General features: G+C 44.5%; 1 protein-coding gene across 1 annotated transcript; it reads left to right on the top strand.

Moving 5' to 3' along the window:
• The first annotated feature begins 7,232 nt into the window (after window positions 1-7,232).
• LOC116980116 (glia-derived nexin-like) lies at window positions 7,233-20,190 on the top strand. Its single transcript, XM_033032226.1, has 6 exons — window positions 7,233-7,479; window positions 9,012-9,239; window positions 10,164-10,358; window positions 17,166-17,361; window positions 19,414-19,514; window positions 20,051-20,190. Exons 1-6 carry the CDS (start codon window positions 7,233-7,235, stop codon window positions 20,188-20,190), a joined length of 1,107 nt encoding a protein of 368 aa, XP_032888117.1.
• Window positions 20,191-24,379: the final 4,189 nt, after the last annotated feature.

Raw genomic sequence — 24,379 nt, 5'->3', positions numbered from 1 at the left:
TACAAAATCCTGGTCCTCACCTACAAAGCCCTCCACCATCTGGCCCCCCCATATCTCACTGACCTCCTCTCCCCCTACCAACCCTCACGGTCCCTCAGATCCACATCAGCCGGTCTCCTCTCCATCCACAAGTCCAACCTCCGCAGTTTTGGGGACAGAGCCTTCTCCAGGGCAGCTCCCAGGCTCTGGAACTCCCTCCCCCAAATGATCCGCAATTCCGTATCCCTCACCATCTTCCAGTCCCGCCTCAAGACCCATCTCTTCACCTCTGCCTATCCTTAGCCCCACGTCCCCGTCCCTTTTCATCTGTGCATTAATTGCCTCACACTGTGTTTTGTATTGAATTATGTCTTTACTTTGTGTACTAGTCATGTCTCTACTATTTATTTCATTCCCCTTACATGTTTTTCCTCTACATGCTCAATTTTTGTAAGGTGTCCTTGAGACTCTTGAAAGGCGCCCATAAATAAAATTTATTATTATTATTATTATTAATGCATCCACTATTTCTGGAGCTACTTCCTTAAGTACTCTGGGATGCAGCCTATCTGGCCCTGGGGATTTATCGGCCTTTAATCCATTCAATTTACCCAACACCACTTACCGGCTAACCTGGATTTCACTCAATTCCTCCAACTCCTTTGACCCGCGGTCCCCTGCTATTTCCGGCAGATTATTTATGTCTTCCTTAGTGAAGACGGAACCAAAGTAGTTATTCAATTGGTCCGCCATATCCTTGTTCCCCATGATCAACTCACCTGTTTCTGACTGCAAGGGACCTACATTTGTTTTAACTAATCTCTTTCTTTTCATATATCTATAAAAACTTTTGCAGTCAGTTTTTTATGTTCCCTGCCAGTTTTCTTTCATAATCTATTTTTCCTTTCCTAATTAAGCCCTTTGTCCTCCTCTGCTGGCCTCTGAATTTCTCCCAGTCCTCCGGTATGCTGCTTTTTCTGGCTAATTTGTACGCATCATCCTTCGCTTTGATACTATCCCTGATTTCCCTTGTTATCCACGGATGTACTACCTTCCCTGATTTATTCTTTTGCCAAACTGGGATGAACAATTTTTGTAGTTCATCCATGCAGTCTTTAAATGTCTTCCATTGCATATCCACCGTCAACCCTTTTAGAATTAATTGCCAGTCAATCTTGGCCAATTCACGTCTCATACCCTCAAAGTTACCTTTCTTTAAGTTCAGAACCATTGTTTCTGAATTAACAATGTCACTCTCCATCCTAATGAAGAACTCAACCATATTATGGTCACTCTTGCCCAAGGGGGCACGTACAACAAGACTATTAACAAACCCTTCCTCATTACTCAATACCCAGTCTAAAATAGCCTGCTCTCTCGTTGGTTCCTCTACATGTTGATTTAGATAACTATCCCGCATACATTCCAAGAAATCCTCTTCCTCAGCACCCCTGCCAATTTGATTCACCCAATCTATATGTAGATTGAAGTCACCCATAATAACGTTTTTGCCTTTGTCGCACGCATTTCTAATTTCCTGTTTGATACCATCTCCAACTTCACTACTACTGTTAGGTGGCCTGTACACAACACCCACCAGCGTTTTCTGCCCCTTAGTGTTTCGCAGCTCTACCCATACCGATTCCACATCCTCCAAACTAATGTCCTTCCTTTCCATTGCGTTAATCTCCTCTCTAATCAGCAATGCTACCCCACCTCCTTTTCCTTTCTCTCTATCCCTCCTGAATATTGAATATCCCTGGATGTTCAGCTCCCAGCCTTGGTCACCCTGGAGCCATGTCTCCGTGATCCCAACTATATCATAGTCATTAATAGCTATCTGCACATTCAACTCATCCACCTTATTACGAATGCTCCTTGCATTGAGACACAAAGCCTTCAGGCTTGTTTTTACAACACTCTTACCCCTTATACAATTATGTTGAAAAGTGGCCCTTTTTGATTTTTGCCCTGGTTTTGTCTGCCTGCCACTTTTACTTTTCACCTTGCTACCTATTGCTTCTACCCTCATTTTACACCCCTCTGTCTCTACGCTCACACATTTAAGAAAGCCTTTCCCTTTAACTCCATCCTCCACTATCCCATTCGACACCCCACCCCCCTTATTCAGTTTAAAACCACCCGTGGAGCAGTGGCAAACCTGCCTGCCAGAATGCTGGTCCCACACCTGCCTTGGTCACCCTGGGGCCTTGCAATCCGTCCCTTTTGTACAGTTCCCCCTTACCCCAAAACAGATCCCAGTGATCTAAGAATCTAAATCCCTGCCCCGTGCACCAGTTCCTCAGCCACACGTTCAGGTCCTGTATCTCCCTGTTCCTGCTCTCGCCAGCACGAGGAACTGGAAGCAAACCGGAGATAACAACCCTGGAGGTCCTGCTTTTCAGCATTTTTCCGAGCTCTCTAAAGTCACGCTGCAGAATATTCATCCCCTTCTTTCCGACATCATTTGTGCCGACATGAACTACCACTTCCGGATGTTCACCTTCGCCCTTGAGGATTTTCTGCACTCTGTCTGTGACATCCTGGACCCTGGCACCAGGAAGGCAGCACACCATCCTCGCATCTCGTCTGTTGCTGCAGAAACCCCTGTCCGTACCTCTCACAATGGAGTCTCCCACTACAATGGCGTTGCCTGCCTTAGGCCTTTTTGGTTTTGGCTCAACAGCCCTATTCGCATCACAAGCCAGTCCGCCGCCCAGTGTAAACACCTCTTCTGTCCCGACAGCTTCTAAGTGGGTGAACCTGTTCACAAGAGGTACAACACCCGGGGACGTTGGCATTCCATGCTTCCCTCCCATTCTCACTGTCTCCCACCTTCTCTCTTCCAGTACCTTAGGTGTAAGAATCGTACTGTAGGACTTGTCGAGGAACGACTCCGTTTCTCGGACGAACCGGAGGTCATCCACTTGCTTCTCAAGTTCCCCAACACGGCCCTTCAGGAGCTCTACCTGGATGCACTTCTCCCATTTGTAGCAGCCAGAGGCACCAGCGGTGTCCTTGACCTCCCACATACTGCAAGCATCGCACTGAATCAGCTTGCCTGACATCTCCTTCTTTCGTCTCTACCTCTCAAGCGTATTGCGTGGTCTCCTCTCCGAAGACTCTCGAGCCAAAGACTCACACTTTTCTCACAAGGCCGCTCACTCACTGCCGCTCGCTAAGAGCCGTCTTGCTTAAATTGACTGATAAATTGCCTGATTTACCAATTTACAAACCAAATTCCTGTTTTCAACTGTTTTCCCAGCACTGACTCACTTCTCTCCTCCCACTTGGGCTAGAGCCAATCAGTCGTATCACTTGCTAAACTCCTGCTGCTGTTGCTCCCAAAGCTACAGCAGTTCTGAGTCAAGTCTGCCTGTCCTTGGCCTCTACTTTAACTGTTTTCACTTCTCTCCTCCCACTTGGGCTAGAGCCAATCAGTCGTATCTCTTGTTAACTCCTGCTGCTGTTGCTCCCAAACCTACAGCAGTTCTGAGTCAAGTCTGCCTGTCCTTGGCCTCTACTTTAACTGTTTTCACTTCTCTCCTCCCACTTGGGCTAGAGCCAATCAGTCGTATCTCTTGCTAAACTCCTGCTGCTGCTGTTGCTCCCAAAACTACAGCAGTTCTGAGTCAAGTCTGCCTGTCCTTGGCCTCTACTTGAACTGTTTTCACTTCTCTCCTCCCACTTGGGCTAGAGCCAATCAGTCGTATCTCTTGCAAATCTCCTGCTGCTGTTGCTCCCAAAGCTACAGCAGTTCTGAGTCAAGTCTGCCTGTCCTTGGCCTCTACTTTAACTGTTTTCACTTCTCTCCTCCCACTTGGGCTAGAGCCAATCAGTCGTATCTCTTGCTAACCTCCTGCTGCTGTTGCTCCCAAATCTACAGCAGTTCTGAGTCCTATAAATGGTCGTGAATATATATATATATTTCCCCAAATCATCCCGCTGGCCGGATTGGACCCCTTTTCACAGATGCTGCCTAATTTTTCCAGTTTGAAGAAGGGTCCCGACCCGAAGCATCGCCTATCCAACTTCAGAGATACTGCCTGACCAGCTGAGTTACTCCAGCACTTTGTGTCTTTTTTTAAACCAGCATCTGCAGCTCCTTGGATCTGCAGATGCTGGAAAATCTAAGGTAGACAACAGTGCTGGTGAAACTCAGCGGGTGCGGCAGCATCTATGTAGCAATGTTACAAAATTTTGAGATTTTAAAAATCAAGTCTGCAATTTATCCCATCAGATAAAGCATAAAAAGAAGTTTAATTTGACCCCTAATTCACTTTCATATCTTCAGTATTAAAAAAGTTATGGCCTTTTTCATACTCGGAAATTGGCATCTTGTTCCCTATTAATTTTCCATTGACTTAACACAAAAGCTGTGATCGAGGACAGTATTAGGCCCATAACTTTATTAAAAATAAAGAGAACTGAAATAAATTTTCAGTTATTATAGATTGAAGCATTCTGAAACAAATATTAAACAATCTTACTTGGATTACAGTATAATGTGGATAAATGTGAGGTTATCCACTTTGGTGGCAAAAACAGGAAACCAGACTATTATCTAAATGGTGGCCGATTAGGAAAAGGGAAGATGCAACGAGACCTGGGTGTCATGGTACACCAGTCATTGAAAGTAGGCATGCAGGTGCAGCAGGCAGTGGAGAAAGCGAATGGTATGTTAGCTTTCATAGCAAAAGGATTTGAGTATAGGAGTAGGGAGGTTCTACTGCAGTTGTACAGGGTCTTGGTGAGACCACACCTGGAGTATTGCGTACAGTTTTGTCTCCAAATCTGAGGAAGGACATTATTGCCATAGAGGGAGTGCAGAGAAGGTTCACCAGACTGATTCCTGGGATGTCAGGACTTTCATATGAAGAAAGACTGGATAGACTTGGCTTGTACTCGCTAGAATTTAGGAGATTGAGGGGGGATCTTATAGAAACTTACAAAATTCTTAAGGGGTTGGACAGGCTAGATGCAGGAAGATTGTTCCCGATGTTGGGGAAGTCCAGGACAAGGGGTCACAGCTTAAGGATAAGGGGGAAATCCTTTAAGACCAAGATGAGAAAAACATTTTTCACACAGAGTGGTGAATCTCTGGAGGAACTCTCTGCCACAGAGGATAGTTGAGGCCAGTTCATTGGCTATATTTAAGAGGGAGTTAGATGTGGACCTTGTGGCTAAAGGGATCAGGGGGTATGGAGAGAAGGCAGGTACGGGATACTGAGTTGGATGATCAGCCATGATCATATTGAATGGCGGTGCAGGCTCGAAGGGCCGAATGGCCTACTCCTGCACCTATTTTCTATGTATCTATGTATCTATGGATGACCTGAAATTAAAGCATATAATTAGTTAGTTACCCAATTGTAGCTAATTCCAAAATTCAATTAACATTTTTAAATAGCCTAAGTGTCCAAAGAACATTCAGACAAGAATTCACAATAAAACATGATTTTTAAATCTCATTTACATTAATTTATAGGCCAAATGGAAGGAATTTAGTGTTCAATTGCTGTAAATTAATGGCCATTTAAATCAGCTTTCGAGTGGGATCCTGTGGAACTCTGTGGAACGCGCTGGTTTGGAACGTTTCCATTGCAGTGGATTTGTACCCCATATGCCCAGAAAAATACTGCGGGATTTAATGGGCCCCCAAATTAGCTACTCGCAACATAACATTTTGTATAAAGGGATCTTAAGAAGCGCTTTTTAATGTAAAAATAAACAACCTACCTTCTGTTGTCCCCTGCATGAGATCCGTCCCGTTGTCGGCAGTCGCGGGTTTAGAGGATGATTTTTAACCTGCTATAACAATTAAATTAACCAATTAAGTTTATAAATAGCTGCAGCGAATGAACCTCGCAGCGATTTTTCATCAGCAACTAAGTAGGCTGAACAACCTCGATTTGAATAGCCGAGAGAAAATCGCGTTTTAAACCCGCCCCCTTCTCAAAGGCGCCAATATTGCGCACACGGGCAGCGACAGATCTGCAGCGCCGCTGAAGGTAGGTTTTGCAACATACCTAATCTATGGCACGAAGGAAATAGGCAACATTTCAGGCCGAAACCCTTCTTTAGTCTGAAAAAGGGTTTCATAGAAACATAGAAAATAGATGCAGGAGGAGGCCATTCGGCCCTTCGAGCCAGCACCGCCATTCATTGTGATCATGGCTGATCGTCCCCTATCAATAACCCGTGCCTGCCTTATCCCCATATCCCTTGACTCCACTAGCCCCTAGAGCTCTATCTAACTCTCTGAAATCCATCCAGTGACCTGGCCTCCACTGCCCTCTATGGCAGGGAATTCCATAAATTCATAACTCTCTGGGTGAAAAGGTTTTTTCTCACCTCAGTCTTAAATAACCTCTCCTTTATTCTAAGACTGTGGTCCCTGGTTCTGGACTCGCCCAACATTGGGACCATTTTTCCTGCATCTAGCTTGTCCAGTCCTTTTATAATTTTATATGACTGGACTGCGAGAGAAGAACAAAGGGAAGAGATAAAGACTTTGCCTTCCATCACAGTGAGGAGGTGTTGGAGATTTACTGTAATTGATGATTATGTAAACGGTGTTAAGTGTGGGTCTTGGGTTTTTTTGTAATGTAAAAAACTGTAGAAATGAAATTTCGTTCAAACCTAGGTTTGAATGACAATAAATAGCATTCCATTCCAGTTGAAATACACCTGGACCATTTCCGACACTTCCCTACCATTTCTTGACCTCACTATCTCCATCGCAGGTGATAGACTTCTGACTGACATCCACTATAAATCCACTGACTTCCATGACTATCTAGACTACTCTTCTTCCCACCCTGCTTTCTGTAAGGACTCCATCCCCTACTCCCAATTCCTCTGTCGACGCCGCATCTGCTCCCAGGATGAGGTGTTCCACACCAGGGCATTCCTCCAGCCTATTGTATCTATCCTAACATGAACCTGTTTTGATCATTGTTGACGACTGCATATTGCTTTTACTACATGACCAGTTTCAAAAGTAAATCATGAGTGCTAACACTTTAGGACCAGTTGGATTTATGTTGAATATGCTCTTTTTTTTTTAAATCAGTAAACTGTGCCAGATGACTCTTTATTTATCCAGTAAGTTCTGAACTTTGTTCCAATACTCATTTTTTGAAATCATTATAAAATAATGATAGAATAATTACAGCTTTACATGTGTAAAAACCCAGACTTTCTTTTTGCAGATACTGTTCTGGTTGAGAATTGGAATTGCAATGAGGAACATGAATATTTTGATTGTCCTGTGTGTGGCTGTGGGGTCTGTTCACTGCCTATTGGGAGAGTCGAAAACATCGGAGGTTGAGTCCGATTTGGGGATGAAGATTTTCAATCAGGTTGCTACGTCCCAACCAACAGAAAACATTGTCATGTCACCACATGGAATGGTATCATTGCTTTGGATACTGCAATTCGGAGCTGATGGAATAACAAAAAAGGAATTGAGCGGTGCTTTGAAATACAGCCGATTTGGTTTGTTTAACTAGTGTCTTATACCAACCGTAACCTTCCTTCTTCCCATCTGAACATGTTCAATATGACTTTGCAATTTGAGATCTTATTCCATTTTGCGTTGATGTCTGTGCAATATATTTCTTTGCAGTTGTTGATTTTTATTTTTGTAAACTATCCACCAGGAATACTATCTTCTTTGGGCATTGCTCTCAAATTGTTTATTGGAGAAGGTTCTTTGCAACATTTTTCTGATGTTTCCAGTAGTGGGAGAGTCTAGGACTGGGGGCACAGCGTCAGAATAAAGGAATGTGCCTTCTTAGAACTGAGATGAGGAGGAATTTCTTTAGCCAGAGGGTGGTGAATCTTTGGAAATCATTGCCACAGATTGCTGTAGAGGCTAAGCCATTGGGTATTTTTAAAGCAGAGATTGATTGATTCTTGATTAGTAAGGGTGACAAAGGTTATGGGGGGAGGGGGAGTTGAGAGGGGAGGCAGGAGATAGGCTATTTGGCCCATCAAGTCTACTCTACCATTCAATAATAGCTGATCTATCTTTCCCTCTTAACCCCATTTTCTTGCCTTCTCCGCATAACCACTGACACCTGTACTAATCAAGAATCTAGCTCTCTGCCTTAAAAATATCCATTGACTTGGCCTCCACTATCTTCTGTGGCAATAAATTCCACAGATTCACCACCTTCTGACTAAAGAAATTTCTCCTAGTCTCCTTCCTAAAGAAACATCCTTTTATTCTGAGGATATGACCTAGTCCTAGGTTCTCACACCAGTGGAACTACGTCATGATCTTATGAACATTTCAAATGCCTGTTACGTGACAATGATGGACTGTTGTTATTCAGTGAGAAAACAATTGGCTGCTTTTCTTTCATTTCCAAAATACTTCATTATTTTTCCTTTGCTTTTCTTGGACATGTTCTTTCAAAATCGGTGTTTCTAGCTTGGTGGCTTTAAAAATATGGCTGTTTCAATGCAACTTCTATCTTCCTCATTTATGATAATCACATTTCCTATCGTTTGGTATATTGGGTCCTGCCTAACATTGATTCTTCATCAATTACTACTTTAAGTTTCCAAAACATTATTTAGCAAATGGACAAGATGGTGACTTCATTTGCATAGTATTGGATTCAATTGATAATGTACTTGATAAAATATTTTAATTCATAGATGTCTTTGCCATGTGTAATTAATGAATTATTTTGGATACTTAGACGTATATAAAATTATAGACAATAGCAGTAGAGGAAAATCTCTAGGGTGAGAGATGGAAACTATAATGGAGATGTGCAGAGCAAGTGCTTTTTAGAGGGTGGAGGGGGACTGGAACGCATTGTCAGGAATGGGGGTGAAAGGGGATAGGATAGTGGCATTCAAGAAGTTTTTAGAGACACGCGGATATGGAGGGATATGGATCACTTGTATGTTTCTCTTTAGTAACCAAGTGCCTCAGATTTGAATGGTATACGATTTAGAAATGGGTACTGAAGTTTTCCAAGTTAACAGCCTTTCTATATTGATTTTCTTTTCAGGTACTCATTCACGGCTCAAAAAGGTACACGAGTCATTAACTAAATACAAAAGTAAGGATGTCGTTACTTTTGGTAATGGAATATTTATACCACGTGACCTTGTATTACGAAAAAGCTTTATTAAGCGGTGTTCTAAAACTTATCAAACTGGACCGACAAATGTGGATTATTCTGATTCTGAAGCAGCTGCATCAACAATCAACAAATGGGCTGAGTACAAGACTAAAGGTACATCTTCCATAAATCTGACTATCATACCAATGGTGCTGCATTCGGCCCATCGTCTACTCTGCCATTTAATCATGGCTGATCTATCTCTCCCTCCTAACCCCATTCTTCTGCCTTCTCCCCTTAACCCCTGACACCCATCCTATCTACGTACATGTCCTACTATAGTAGGAATGTCTGAAGATTGATATTTTTTATATATGGGTGTTTCTCGTCAAGGTTGCATGCATTTTTAGTTTCCCAATTTTATCCAAGTTTTATTTGTGTATCTGGGTGCATTATTTTAACAATTATGATGCTGTTTAAAGATTTTCAGTATAATGTAGAGATTCTAAATTTTAGTTTAGAGACACAGCATGGAAAGAGGCCCTTCAGCCCACTGAATCCATGCTGATCATTGTTCACCCATTCACACTAGTTCTGTTATCCCACTTTTGCATCAAATCTAAACTCATAGAAACATAGAAATTAGGTGCAGGAGTAGGCCATTCGGCCCTTCGAGCCTGCACCGCCATTCAATATGATCATGGCTGATCATCCAACTCAGTATCCTGTACCTGCCTTCTCTCCATACCCCCTGATCCCTTTAGCCACAAGGGCCACATCTAACTCCCTCTTAAATATCGCATGAGGCAATTTAGAGGCCAATTAACCTACAAACCTGCACGTCCTTGGGATGTGGGAGGAAACTGGAGCACCCGGAGGAAACCCACGCCGCCTTGGGAGAAAATGTGCAAACTCCAGCCAGGAGCCGAGGTCGTGATCAAACCTGGGTCTCTGGCACTGTGAGGCAGCAGCTCTACCAGCTGCACCACTGTGCCACCTTTTTATCTCAAAAACCTTTTGTAATCTCATTTATTTTTATAAAGGTGGAAAGCCCTGTGTTACCTGAAGTTCCCTTTACAATGTGGTTTGATTCTTTAGGTATGATCACAGAGATAATTTCCCCAGACATTCTGGATGAAGCTACCAAGCTTGTAGTCGCCAACGCAATATATTTTAAGGGTGCGTGGAAATCTAAATTTAACGTAGCAAATACACACGAAGAGGGTTTCACTGGAGCCGATGGAGATGTGTCTCAAGTTCCTATGATGTTTCAAACGTCAATGTTCAAGTTTGGTAAGTCTAACAGAATGGTATCATGTTTAAGCTAGCTAACAGAGCAGTACCACTGAGAGTAGGGAAGATTCAAACAAGGGGACATGACTTGAGAATTAAGGGACTGAAGTTTAGGGGTAACATGAGGGGGAACTTCTTTACTCAGAGAGTGGTAGCTGTGTGGAATGAGCTTCCAGTGAAGGTGGTGGAGGCAGGTTCGTTTTTATCATTTAAAAATAAATTGGATAGTTATATGGATGGGAAAGGAATGGAGGGTTATGGTCTGAGCGCAGGTATATGGGACTAGGGGAGATTATGTGTTCAGCACGGACTAGAAGGGTCGAGATGGCCTGTTTCCGTGCTGTAATTGTTATATGGTTATATGGTTATATGGTTACTTTGCCCAATACATAAAATATACCCTCATGGATTTTAATTTGCCAATTAAATTATCTTTTCAATTTCTGACTCTAGGATTTTGGTTTGTAACAAACTACAAGTATTATTGATCTATAGTTTTCTCATGCTCATTGAAAATTCCAATATTGTTGCTGGCTGTTTCTATGAGATCTTCGAGCCTGCACCATTCAATATGATCATGGCTGATCATCCAACTCAGTATCCCGTACCTGCCTTCTCTCCATACCCTCTGATCCCCTTAGCCACAAGGGCCACATCTAACTCCCTCTTAAATATAGCCAATGAACTGGCCTCGACTACCCTCTGTGGCAGAGAGTTCCAGAGATTCACCACTCTCTGTGTGAAAAATGTTCTTCTCATCTCGGTTTTAAAGGATTTCCCCCTTATCCTTAAGCTGTGACCCAAAAGGATATAGATAAGCTAGGTGAGTGGGCAACAACTTGGCAGATGAAATTTAATACTAATAAATGTGAAGTCATTCACTTTGGGGAAAAAAATGATAGGGCAAGTTATTTTCTAAATGAGGAGGAGCTGCGTTGTAATGCAACGCAAAGGGATCTAGGGGTATTAGTACATGAATCACTAAAAGTTAGTATGCAGGTGCAGCAAGCAATCAGGAAGGCCAATGGAGTTTTGGCCTTTATTGCTAGGGGGATTGAGTATAAAAACACGGAGGTCTTGCTGCAGCTGTACACAGTATTAGTGAGACCACATTTGGAATACTGTGTACAGTTCTGGGGTCCATACTTAAGAAAGGATGTACTAGCCCTGGAGGCAGTGCAGCGAAGGTTTACAAGATTAATTCCTGCAATGAGGGGATTGACATATGAGGAAAGGTTAAGTAGGCTGGAACTCTACTCTTTGGAGTTTAGAAGAATGAGAGGCGATCTCATTGAAACATATAAGATCGTGAGGGGCCTTGATCGGGTGGATGCACCGAGGGTGTTCCCAATGATCGGGGAAACTAGAACTAGAGGACATAGTTGCAGAATAAGGGGGGGCTCTTTTAAAACTGAGATGAGGAAGAACTTCTTCACCCAGAGGGTGGTTAATTTATGGAATTCACTGCCCCAGGGAGCAGTGGAAGCAGAAACTTTAAATATATTTAAGACTAAAATAGATGGTTTTTTAGCTGCCAAGGGGATAAGGGGCTACGGGGAGAGGGCAGGGATATGGACCTAGGTATGGTTAGTATAGTAAGACCTGAGTGATCTCCTGGACAAGTGTCGATCGCCTGGATTGGGGTCGGAGAGGAATTTCCCGGATTTTTTTCCCGAATTGGACCTGGGTTTTTATCCGGTTTTTTGCCTCCCCCAGGAGATCACGAGGTTCTTGGGGTGGAGAGGGGTGATAGCGGTATAAAGGGGAGGGTAGTGTCTTGTGTTCTGTGTCTTGTGTCTACTGTTTGTGGGTAAGTGTGTCTGTTTAGTGTTCAGCCATGAGCGAATGGCGGTGCGGGCTCGACGGACCTGGTGGTCTACTCTCGCACCTACTTTCTATGTTTCTATGTTTGTCCTGGACTTCCCCAACATCGGGAGCAATCTTCCTGCATCTAGCCTGTCCAACCCCTTAAGAATTTTGTAAGTTTCTATAAGATCCCCTCTCAATCTCCTAAATTCTAGAGAATATAAACCAAGTCTATCCAGTCATTCTTCATAAGACAGTCCTGACATCCCAGGAATCAGTCTGGTGAATCTTCTCTGCACTCCCTCTATGACAATAATGTCCTTCCTCAGATTTGGAGACCAAAACTGTCATATTTATTGGTTCAGCACAGACCACCAATTGAACCTGGGGAATAATTTTGGCTTAGTTTAGAGATGCAGTGCGGAAACAGGCCCTTCTGCCCACCGAGTCCACGCCGACCAGCAATCCCCGCACATTAACACTATTATACACACACTAGGGACAATTTACAATTTTAGCAAGCCAATTAACGTACACACCTGCACTTCCTTGGAGTGTTGAAGGAAACCGGAGCTCCCGGGGAAAACCCACGCAGGGCACGGGGAGAACGTACAAACTTTGTGCAGACAGCAGCTGTAGTCAGGATTGAACCAGAGTCCCTGGCGCTGTAAAGCAGCAACTCTATCACTGCATTTCTGTGCTGCCCTTATCTGTGTCACTTAGTGAGTAATTGCTTTAACTAATCAAGCAGAGGAATTCTGGAGATAGGCACAAAAAGCTGGAGTAACTCAGCAGGACAGGCAGCATATCTTGAGAGAAGGAATAGGGTGATTTCACGAAAGATCACTGGAGCGTAGATCCGCACCCACGTGACCGAAAATTTTAACTGGAGTACAGGCGTCACTTCCGGTACATGTTAGTGAATGGGAAAACACGCACTTTCACACCCGTTAAAAACATCGAAAACGGCCCGTTTTTGAGCTGCAATTAACTGTGCCAGTCGGGGTGACCGTGAGGAACAGCTACCTAAATTTACAGTCCAAAAAAAAGATAGAAACTAAGGTAAATTCAAGAGGGAGCTGAAGGTGTCAAAACAGCGGAAGTGCTAGCGGACATTTGCCGTGGAGATTTAAAGATCGAAAATATCGGGAATTATCGCGTTTGCTAGCTGCATTTCATCAAAAGTAAGGCATTATTGACTTTTTATCTTTATTCATTTGTTATATGAAAAGTATTAAAAGTTAAAAATCCGTCAGTAAAATTGCAAAATCGCCCATGGTTCTCAGGTGGGTTTTAACATGCAAAATGAAAACGCTTCTGAAGCTCCATTTACCATTTAAATAATCGTAAACTATCAATGCGTTTTGAAATAAATTTTACTGAGATGCAAGCTAAGGAATGGGAACGCCATGCACGTGCAACAAGAAGAGAGTATTAAAGCAGATTTGGTTGCAGCTCAAGCATCTATAGCTCTGCAAGTTGATGGCGTTCTTGTGCACATTGTCTATCCTGCTCACAGTGGGTGCCCAATCAGGATTGTTGACATCATTCCATGCTGCAGGCTTGTCTGTTATTAGATGATAAATAAATAAATAAGTAGTTTGGGTGATTGTGCAGGCTTTAAACAAGAAACATTGAGAAATATATTTTGGCAAATAATAAAATGTCCTGCTTTTGTCCAACTAACAGCTGACAATTATCCCATTTATCAATTTATTTCAAAACGCATTGATAGTTTACGATTATTTAAATGGTAAATGGAGCTTCAGAAGCATTTTCATTTTGCATGTTAAAACCCACCTGAGAACCATGGGCGATTTTGCAATTTTACTGACGGATTTTTAACTTTTAATACTTTTCATATAACAAATGAATAAAGATAAAAAGTCAATAATGCCACTTTTGATGAAATGCAGCGAGCAAACGCGATAATTCCCGATATTTTCGATCTTTAAATCTCCACGGCAAATGTCCGCTATCACTTCCGCTGTTTTGACACCTTCAGCTCCCTCTTGAATTTACCTTAGTTTCTATCTTTTTTTTGGACTGTAAATTTAGGTAGCTGTTCCTCACGGTCACCCCGACCGGTACAGTTAATTGCAGCTCAAAAACGGGCCGTTTTCGATGTTTTTAACAGGTGTGAAAGTGCGTGTTTTCCCATTCACTAACATGTACCGGAAGTGACGCATGTACTCCAGTTAAAATTTTCGGTCACGTGGGTGCGGATCTACGCTCCAGTGACCTTTCGTGAAATCACCCTATAGGGACATTTCAGGTCAAGACCCTTCTTCATACTGGTTAGGGATAAGGGCAATGAGAGTTAAGGCCCTGTCCCACTTGCGTGTCCTTGGCACGCATATTACGCGACCTCGTCGTTGCGTTGAGGCGCACGGGCGTAGGTCCCACTGAGAAGTGCGGAGGGGTATGGAGTTGTGCGCGGTATTGCACGACGCTCCGAAATTTTGTAGTTAACGAAATCTTCGCGTGGCACCAGACCTGCGGTCGATTATCTTGGCCATGTGACTGTGGGAGGGGTTTTGTTTTCGCGCGTTTTCTGGGCTAGCCCCATTCATTACTTTGACCACCGTTGTGGTAAGATCATTTTTGTATTAGCTGTCGTTTGATGCTTGTCATTTTCACTGCTTTGACAATAAAGCTCGTTTGTGAAAACAACTGACGTCTCAACTCGCTAAAGTAGCAAGCAGCTCATTTTCTCTCATTTAAGTCTTGCTGTGGTGGAGTGCAATTGTGGGCGGCGCGACTTTCGTCAGCAGCGGCCTCTGCAGTCCGTCTGCGTTTTTATTATTTTATGTCTATGTTTTTATGTAGTTTTTGTTATTTTTTGTTGGGGTATGTGTGTGGGGGGGTGGGGGTGGTGTGGGGGGGAGGGGGTAACTTTTAAATCTCTCCCTGCACGGGAGACCCGACCTTTTCTTTGTCGGGTCTCCGTTGTCGTTGGGGCTGCAACGAGGAGCGGCCTCCAACAGGAAGACCAGGGGCTGTGGTGCCGACTACTCACCTCACCGTCGCGGAGCTGGCCGAGTCCAGACCGGGTGGAGCTGTGGTGGACGCTGCTGCGGCCCGACCTCCGGAGATTCGGTGGCTGCAACTGCGGGTTTGGCGGACAGTGACACCGGGAGCCCGCGGGTCCCTGGAGGGAGACCGCTTTCGGGGCTTCAGCAACGGCGACTTCTCCCGCCCGAGTTGCAGGGTTGAAGAGCTCCTGGAGCGGGGCCTTACAGCACCGCCCCGCGCGGCTTGGAATGGCCACGGAACTGCGAGCGCAGGCCGGGGGCTGTAACATCAAGAACCCGGTGTGCGACCTTGCATCACCCGGCGTGGCTTTAATGGCCACGGGACAATCGCCATCGCCCGCCGGGGGCTTTGACTTTGACTTTGACTCTGACATCGGGGGGGGGGGGGGGAGTGCAGGGGAGAGATAAGTTTTTTTGACCTTCCATCACAGCAATGTGATGGATGTTTATATAAATTATGTTGTGTCTTGGGTCTATTTGTTTGTAATGTATGGCTGCAGAAACGGCATTTCGTTTGGACCTCAAGGGGTCCAAATGACAATAAATTGAATTGTATTGTTAATTGTATTGTTAAACTGGCGCTCTCTGACTTACACAAGGGTTACGTTTCGTGAGCCCTTAGGTGAGTGAGTTTTTGGGTATTAGATTAGATTAGATAGCCTTTATTGTCATTCAGACCGAAGTCTGAACGAAATTGCAGCAGTCATACATACAATACAATACAATAAAAAACAACAATAAACACATATTAACATCCACCACAGTGAGTCCACCCAGCATCTCCTCACTGTGATGGAGGCAAAGTCTTAGGTCTGCAGTCTCTTCCCTCCTCTTCTCCCTCTGCGCTGAGGTGATACCCCACCGGGCGATGTTAAAAACTGTCCCGCGGCTCAATCACCGCGCCCCGGGGTGGTTGAAGCTGCCGCCCACCAGTCCTGCTGACGCAGCCGCTGGCCCGCGGCCGAACCCCGGACTCAGGCCACCACCGCCAGAACACCGTCCCAGCCACCCTCACGTGAGTATCGTGCCGTCTTCAGCCTCGGGCTGGGCCTCCCCCGACATGGGCGCCGTACCTCCCTCGGGCTGGGCCGCCCCGACATGGGCGCTGTACCTCCCTCGGGCTGGGCCGCCCCGACATGGGCGCTGTACCTCCCTCGGGCTGGGCCGCCCCGACATGGGCGCTGTACCTCCCTCGGGCTGGGCCGCCCCGACATGGGTATGTCGGAGTCACCATCCCATGTCCAAAGTAACTTGAGTATTCACTGTCTCAACTTCATCCAGGATACGTTCTACGGCGTATGGCCTTCTGAGAAGAACTGCCGTCACTGTCGACTTGTTTCCCATGTAAACTTGAACGATCGTATGGGGTCGTGGAAATTGCAAACTCCCTCAATTGTACCAGGGGAATCAAAGGCCAGAGGACATGGGTTTAAGGTGAAGGGGAAAAGATTTAATAGGAATGTGAGGGGTAACTTTTTCACACAAAGGGTGGTGGGTGTATGGAACAAGCTGCCGTAGGAGGAGGTAGTTGAGGCAGGGACTATCTCAACGTTTAAGAAACAGTTAGCCAGGTACATGGATAGGACAGGTTTGGAGGGATATGGGCCACACGCAGGCAAGTGTGACTAGTGTAGCTGGGACAAGTTGGTCGGTGTGGGCAAGATGGGTCGGTATCCACACTGTATCACTCTATTATGGAATGGGCACTCAATTGTTTACATAAGTGCAAGGTTATTTAAGAATGCATATCTGTAGAGTTCTTGGTCTGTATACATGTTTGTGGTATATGCCACTATCTTTTTCTGGTAGTGAGGGACATATTGGACACTAATATTTAATCTAACCTTTGTTTCTATATTGCTAATGATAGCACACAACTCTGTGTTCCATACTTTGAACAGGGAGATTTCCTGCTGTACAAGAAAATAGTCTTCAAATTTTAAGATGATTTGCTTTTGTTTTATAGGTATGGCCAGTACGCCGAAGAATGTGGAATATAATGTTCTCCAGCTATCATACATTGGGGAACTCAGTATGTTTATTATCCTTCCAGTGGATAGTAGCACCGCACTCACTGAAATAATCCCTCACATCAATATAAATAGTATAAATGCGTGGAAGAAAATCTTGAAGAGTAATAAACTTGACATTTCTATACCTAGGTGAGCAAGAAATATTTGGCCCTATTTGAAATCTGTTATATATTGAGGCATACTCAAGATGTGCCAGAGAAAGCATTCTATCTGGATGCATCACAGCATGGTTTGGGAACAGCTCCATCCAGGTCCGCAAGAAATTGTGGACGCAGCCCAGACCATCACACAAAACAACCTCCCTTCCATTGATTCCATCTACACTTCACACTGCCTCAGCTAGACCACCAGAATAATCAAGGACGAGACATACCTTGGTCACTCCTTCTTCTCCCCTCTTCCATCAGACAAGAGGTACAAAAGTGTGAAAACGCAGACCTCCAGGTTCAGGGACAGTTTTTTCTCAGCTGTTATAGAAAGATAGAAAATAAGTGCAGGAGGAGGCCATTCGGCCCTTCGAGCCAGCACCGCCATTCATTGCTATCATGGCTGATCATTCCCAATCAATAACCCGTGCCTGCCTTCTCCCCATATCCCTTGATTTCACTAGCCCCTAGAGCTCCATCTAACTCTCTCTTAAATCCATCCAGTGATTTGGCCTCTACTGCCCTCTGTGGCAGGGAATTCCACAATTTCACAACTCTCTGGGTAAAAATGTTTCTTCTCACCTCACTTAAATGGCCTCCCCTTTATTCTAAGACTGTGGCCCCTGGTTCTGGACTCGCTGAACATTGGGAACATTTTTCCTGCATCTAGCTTGTCCAGTCCTTTTATAATTTTATATGTTTCTATAAGATAACCCCTCATCCTTCTAAACTCCAGTGAATACAAGCCTAGTCTTTTCAATCGTTCCTCATATGACAGTCCTGCCATCCCAGGGATCAATCTTGTGAACCTACGCTGCACTGCCTCAATCACAAGGATGTCCTTCTTCAAATTAGGAGACCAAAACTGTACGCAATACTCCAGATGTGGTCTTACCAGAGCCCTATTCAACTGCAGTAGAACCTCTCTGCTCCTATACTAAATTCCTCTTGTTATGAAAGCCAACATTCCATTAGCTTTCTTCCCTGCCTGCTGTACCTGCACGCCAATTTTCAGTGACGGGTGTACAAAGACCCCAGGCCTCGCTATACCTCCCCCTTACCTAACCTAACCCCATTGAGATAATAATCTGCCCCCTTGTTTTTGCCACCAAAGTGGATAACCTCACATTTATCTATATTATACTGCATCTGCCGCACATCTGCCCACTCAACCTGTCCAGGTCACCCTGCAACCTCCTAACATCCTCTTCACAGTTCACACTGCCACCCAGCTTTATGTTATCCACAAACTTGCTAGTGTTGCTCCTAATTCACTCTTCCAAATCATTAATATATATGGTAACCTGTTGCGGCCCCAACATCGAGCCTTGCGGCATTCCACTCGCCACTGCCTGCCATTCTGAAAATAACCCGTTCACTTCTAACCTTTGCTTCCTGTCTGCCAACCAATTTTCTATCCACGTCAACACCCTACCCCCAATACCGTGTGGTCTAATTTTAGTCACCAGTCTTCCATGCGGGACCTTATCAAAGGCTTTCTGAAAATCTAGATACACTACATCCACTGGCTCACCTTCATCCATTTTACTTGTCACATCTTCAAAAACTTCAAGAACGTTAGTCAAGCATGATTTTCCTTTCATAAATCCATGCTGATTTGGACTAATCCTTTTACTGCTATCCAAAAGCCCCATTATTACCTCTTTAATAATTGACCCCAGCATCTTTCCCACCACCAAAGTCAGGCTAACTGGTCTGTAATTCCCCGTTTTCTCTCTCGCTCCTTTCTTGAAAAGTGGGATAACATTAGCTATCCTCCAATCCACAGGAACTGATCCTGAATCTATTGAACATTGGAAAATAATCACCAATATGTCCACTATTTCTGGAGCCACCTCCCTGAGGACCCTGGGATGCAGTCCATCAGGCCCCGGAGATTTATCATCCTTCAGTCCCATTAGTCTACCCAATATTGGATACATATAAAATATTTCCAATTGACCTTTCTGCATCCTCCAGTAGCTGGCTCCAAATGCTGAACTAACTTTTTTCAATCTGCATGTTTTATTTGTAGATTCACTGCTAAGTCAGAGACGAACATGCAGGAACTACTTGCACCTCTTGGAATCACAAATATATTTGATAAAGACAATGCGAATTTCAGAAAGCTCTCTAGTAAGTTAATGTGATGGGAGCAGAATTAGGCCATTCGGCCCATCAAGTCTACTCCGTCATTCAATCATGGCTGATCTATCGCTCCCTCCTAACTGCATTCTCCTGCCTTTTCCCCATAACCTGTCCCACCCCGACACCTGTACTAATTAAGAATTTATCCATCTCTTCCTCGAAAATATCTATTGCCTTCGCCTCTACAGCCTTCCATGGCGATGCATTCCACAGATTCATCACCTGAAGAAATTCCTCCTCATCTCTTTCCTAACGGACGTCCTTTAATTCTGAGGGTATGACCTCTGGTCCTAGAGTCTCCCACTAGTGAAAACATCCTCTCCACTCTATCCAGGTCTTTCACTATCCTAATGAAGTCCCCCCCCTCACCCTTCTAAATTCCAGCGAGTAGAGGCCCAGTGCTGTCAAACATTCATGTTAACCCACTCATTCCTGGAGACATTCCTGGTAAGTAGTATTTATTGTTTGAATAGCTTTGTAAAAACATATTTGCCTTGCAAATAAATTGTGACAATCTCTTGCAGAGTTTAGTCAACTGTATGTTTCCCAAATGCTGCAAGCGGTTAAAATTGAAGTAAACGAGGAGGGTAAGAAGGCTTCTAAAATGACAGGCAAGTATGCCAGCATTGTAAACTCAGGCCAGAGTAAAGTGCTATTCGAATAATTTTAATATATTTTGTCATTGAATGATGATGATCAGTTTGGCTAAAACCAACTCTCCAGATGGAAGTAGTTTTTTTGGCTAAGTTGATCTAAGATGTATACTATAAGCAAAGTGCTTTGAGCGGCTGATCTTGGTTCACCTCAAAGCCAGCCTACCCCCCCCCCCCCCCCCCACACTGGACCCCCATCAGTTTGCCTACCGGACCAACAGGTCAACAGAGGACGCCATATCGGCAGCCCTACACTCAGCCCTGACCCACCTGGACAGCAATAACACCTACATCAGGTTGCTGTTCATTGATTTCAGCTCCGCCTTTAACACTGTCATCCCCGCTAGCTTGATCACCAAACTCAGCGGACTTGGCATCTCCACCTCCCTCTGCAACTGGACACTGGATTTCCTCACCAACAGACCACAGTCTGTTAGGGTCAACAACCTCACCTCCTCCACTATAACACTGAACACCGGCATGCCACAGGGCTGTGTGCTCAGCCCTCTCCTCTACTCCTTCTTCACCCATGACTGCATCCCTAAGTATGGCTCCAACGCCATCATTAAATTTGCCGACGACACCACGGTGGTAGGGCTGATCAGTGACAACGATGAGTCAGCCTACAGGGAGGAGGTCCAGCACCTGACAACCTGGTGTGCCAACAATAACCTCGTCCTCAACTCCAAGAAGACAAAGGAAATTATTGTTGACTTCAGGAAGAACAGAGGGGGCAGACATACCCCCATCCATATAAACGGGACTGAGGTGGAGCACGTCTCCAACTACAAATTCCTCGGGGTACACATCTCAGAGGATCTGTCCTGGTAACTCAATACCACCAAACTGATCAAAAAGGCGCAGCAGCGCCTTTACTTCCTGAGGAGGCTCAAGAAAGCTCACCTGTCCCCCCAGATCCTGACCAACTTTTACCGCTGTACCATCGAAAGCATCCTGACCACCTGCTTCACGGTATGGTACAGCAGTTGCACCACAGCGGATAGGAAGGCACTACAACGGGTGGTGAAAACCGCTCAGCACATCATCAGTGCCCCGCTCCCTGCCATGGATGCCCTCCACCGAAAACGGTGTCTGAGACGGGCCAGGAAGATCATCAAGGACCCCTTTCACCCTAACCATGGACTGTTTGCCCTCCTCCCATCAGGGAGGCGGTACAGGAGCCTCAGGTCTCGCACAAGCAGGCTGAGGAACAGTTTTTTCAACAACACACTTACATTGCTGAACTCGGAGTCCCGTCGCTAGATATCTTTGGTCTCTCCATCCACATTGTTAACCAGTACTCTTCTTACCCTAATGTATGCTTGTTCTGTACTTTTTTAAAATTCCTATCTTGCACTATGACTATGACCAGACGCTAAACTGCATTTCGTTGTACCTATACTTGTATCTGTGCAATGACAATAAAGTTGAATTGAATTGAATCTTGCAGAAAGAAGCAAGGATATCATTTATACATTTATGAATAGCATTATATCCATATCACTCTGAATCTTTCCTATCCATGTAGCTGTCCAAGTGTCTTTTTGAATTGAATTGAATACAATTTTATTAGCCAAGTATGTATACATACAATGAATTTGTCTTGGTGCTTTGCTCACAAAAGGATAAAAACACGATATACAGCAGACAATTAAAAATAAAACATTATATTTTAAACATGTGGAAATAAAGTACCAGAGGAAAAAGAGGCTACGGACTTTTGGCTGTTGAGCAGATCTACTGCTCGTGGATAAAAGCTGTTTTAATTGTCGCTCCTGTACCTGCATCACCCACTTCCTCTGATAGTTCGTTCCATATGTGCACTTCCCTCTGTGGTAAACCTTGCCACTTGAGTCCCTTTATAAATCTTTATCCCTCCACCTTCTCTCCCCCCCCCCCCCCCCCCCCCCCCCCCCCCCCACTTCTTCCACACATTAAATCTATGCCTTGTTCTAGGCTCTCATACCCTAGAGAACAACTGCATGCATTCAAATTGTCTGCCAAATTGTTGGAAAACTGGGCCTCCCTCCTTTATTTCAAGGTTTATTGAGCAGCTATTTGTTTTGACCAGTTGTCTAGGTGACAGCTTTTACTCTGTGATATGGCAGCATTTGGTGAATTGCAAAATATCACCAGTAAACTTCCACATGGGCCAAAAACTAGCACTTGTGAGAGCAGAGTGGGACTAATCAAGTGCTAACTGAAGGTATCTAAGAATATACAGTACCACCATTTAAGATTGCAATTTTACATATAAAATCAAATTTTAAATTTAAAACTGCAAGTAATATATAGCTTTGATCTGCTTTGCACAATGCATACATTATGGTCGGATTGCTCCCAACTACTGTGAAACTGTTAATAGTGTTGTTTCCGTTACAGCTGCAAAGCTTCTGTTTAAGTCGCGCTCTACTCGATTTGCAGTAAATAGACCCTTTCTTTATATCATCTGGCACAAATCTACAGGTAAAAAAATCTTTGATTTTAAATTGCTAAAAATAATTGTTTAATTGGTTTAGTTTAGTCTGGAGGTTCAGCGTTGAAACGGGCCCTTCAGCCCACCGTGTCTACGCCGACCAACAATCCCCGCGCATTGACTCTACCCTACAGTAGGGCCAATTTTCATTTATACCAAGCCAATTAACCTTAAAAACCTTCACGAAAATTTGCTCATAGTTTTAGGACTGAGATGAGGAAAAACCTTTTTCACACAGAGAGTTGTGAATCTGTGGAATTCTCTGCCACAGAAGGCCAATTCACTGGATGTTTTCAAGAGGGAGTTAGATATAGCTCTTCAGTCTAATGAAATCAAAGGATATGGGGAGAAAGTGGGAACGGTGTGCTGATTTAGAATGATCAGCCATGATCATATTGAATGGCGGTGTTGGCCTAAAGGGCCGAATGGCCTACTTCTGCACCTATTTTCTATGTTTCTACGGATCAGCAATGTTGCCTCTCCGTGTTTCCCAGAGGTGCTGCCTGACCGGCTGAGTTACTCCAGCACCTTGTCCTTTTGTGTAAGCCAGCATCTTTGTTTCTACATTTTGTTGTTTGAATGCTCAATGTTGCCAAATAGTCACGGGATCTTACAGTGTAGAAATGGGCCCTTCGGCACAACTTGCCGACACCAAACAACATGTCCCATCTACACTAGTCCCACCTGTTTGTATTTGTCTCGTATCCCTCTAAACCATGCTGTATCTTTCGATCAATTCAAGATAAAATATGGAATGAAGATTTTCACAGATTTCTTTCAAGAACTGGATGCAAATATGTCATTTGTAATTCTGTCATAAGATCTCCTTAAACCACTTCCGAAACGTGGTCAACTAGGACATGTAGTGACAGAGAAGGGCATTGCATATAGTGAATGCTCTAAAAATGAGTGAGGTGCTAGAAATGAACAAGACTACTGTCCCCCCGGATGGCTAATTTGTCATCAATAATATAATTTGTAGAATGTTGCATCACTATAACATGTCTCTGAGTTTCTTTCATAAGGGCCTGTCCCACTTATGCGGCCTTGGCTCGCAAATTACGCGACCTCGTGGTTGCTTTAGGCGTACGCGCAGGGCCAGTCCCACTTAGAAGCGCGGAGTTGTGCGGGGCTCCGAAATTCTGGCTGTGGCCGAAATCTTCGCGTGCCAACGGACTGTCGGCACGTAGGCGCATTGCGGTCGTACGCAGCGGCTTGACGGCGTACTCCTAGCGCGTGGCGTTGCGTGATGACGTCACCGCCCAACGCCGTGCGACGCCCAAATTCAGTCGGCCCGCCTCCTGCCCAGCTGATTGGTAAGCATGACGCAAATGACGTCACGCGCGAACTTCGCGTGAACACCACTTCCGTTTGGTCGCGCCAAACACACGCATTTGCATGCAAGTGGGACAGGCCCTTTAGTCGCATAATCCTTCTTGCACTGCAGAGTTTTCCTTCAGAAATTATTTCATTCACTCTATGTATTTAGCTTCAACATTTGCTTCAACATTTGGCAAGCATTTCTATGTTCTCAACCTACTGGAAAGTGTGTAGGGCATAGAACCTCCAGTTTAAATTCCATTTGGAATATTTTGGAGGACCAAGAAACCAAGAACTAGTGTACGGGTGAATAATGGTTGGGCTGAGGGGGCCTGTTTCCGTGCTGTGTCTCCAGGCTCTACTTGTTATCTTCACTCTTTCCAAGGACTTCCAGTCCATGACCC

The sequence above is a fragment of the Amblyraja radiata genome, chromosome 13, assembly GCF_010909765.2.
Source record: "Amblyraja radiata isolate CabotCenter1 chromosome 13, sAmbRad1.1.pri, whole genome shotgun sequence".
In the NCBI taxonomy this organism is placed as follows: Eukaryota; Metazoa; Chordata; class Chondrichthyes; order Rajiformes; family Rajidae; genus Amblyraja; species Amblyraja radiata.
Note: the sequence above shows the minus strand (reverse complement) of the source record. Positions and strands in the feature narration are given on the sequence as shown.

What these genes read in the sequence shown, in the direction of transcription:
- LOC116980116 (XM_033032226.1), top strand. Translation starts at nt 7,233, where the DNA reads ATGAATATTTTGATTGTCCTGTGTGTGGCTGTGGGGTCTGTTCACTGC. An exon ending in TTTGAAATACAGCCGATTTG is followed by an intron (nt 7,480 to 9,011) that starts GTTTGTTTAACT and finishes TTTTCTTTTCAG; the next exon opens with GTACTCATTCACGGCTCAAA. An exon ending in GAATTTCAGAAAGCTCTCTA is followed by an intron (nt 19,515 to 20,050) that starts GTAAGTTAATGT and finishes AATCTCTTGCAG; the next exon opens with AGTTTAGTCAACTGTATGTT.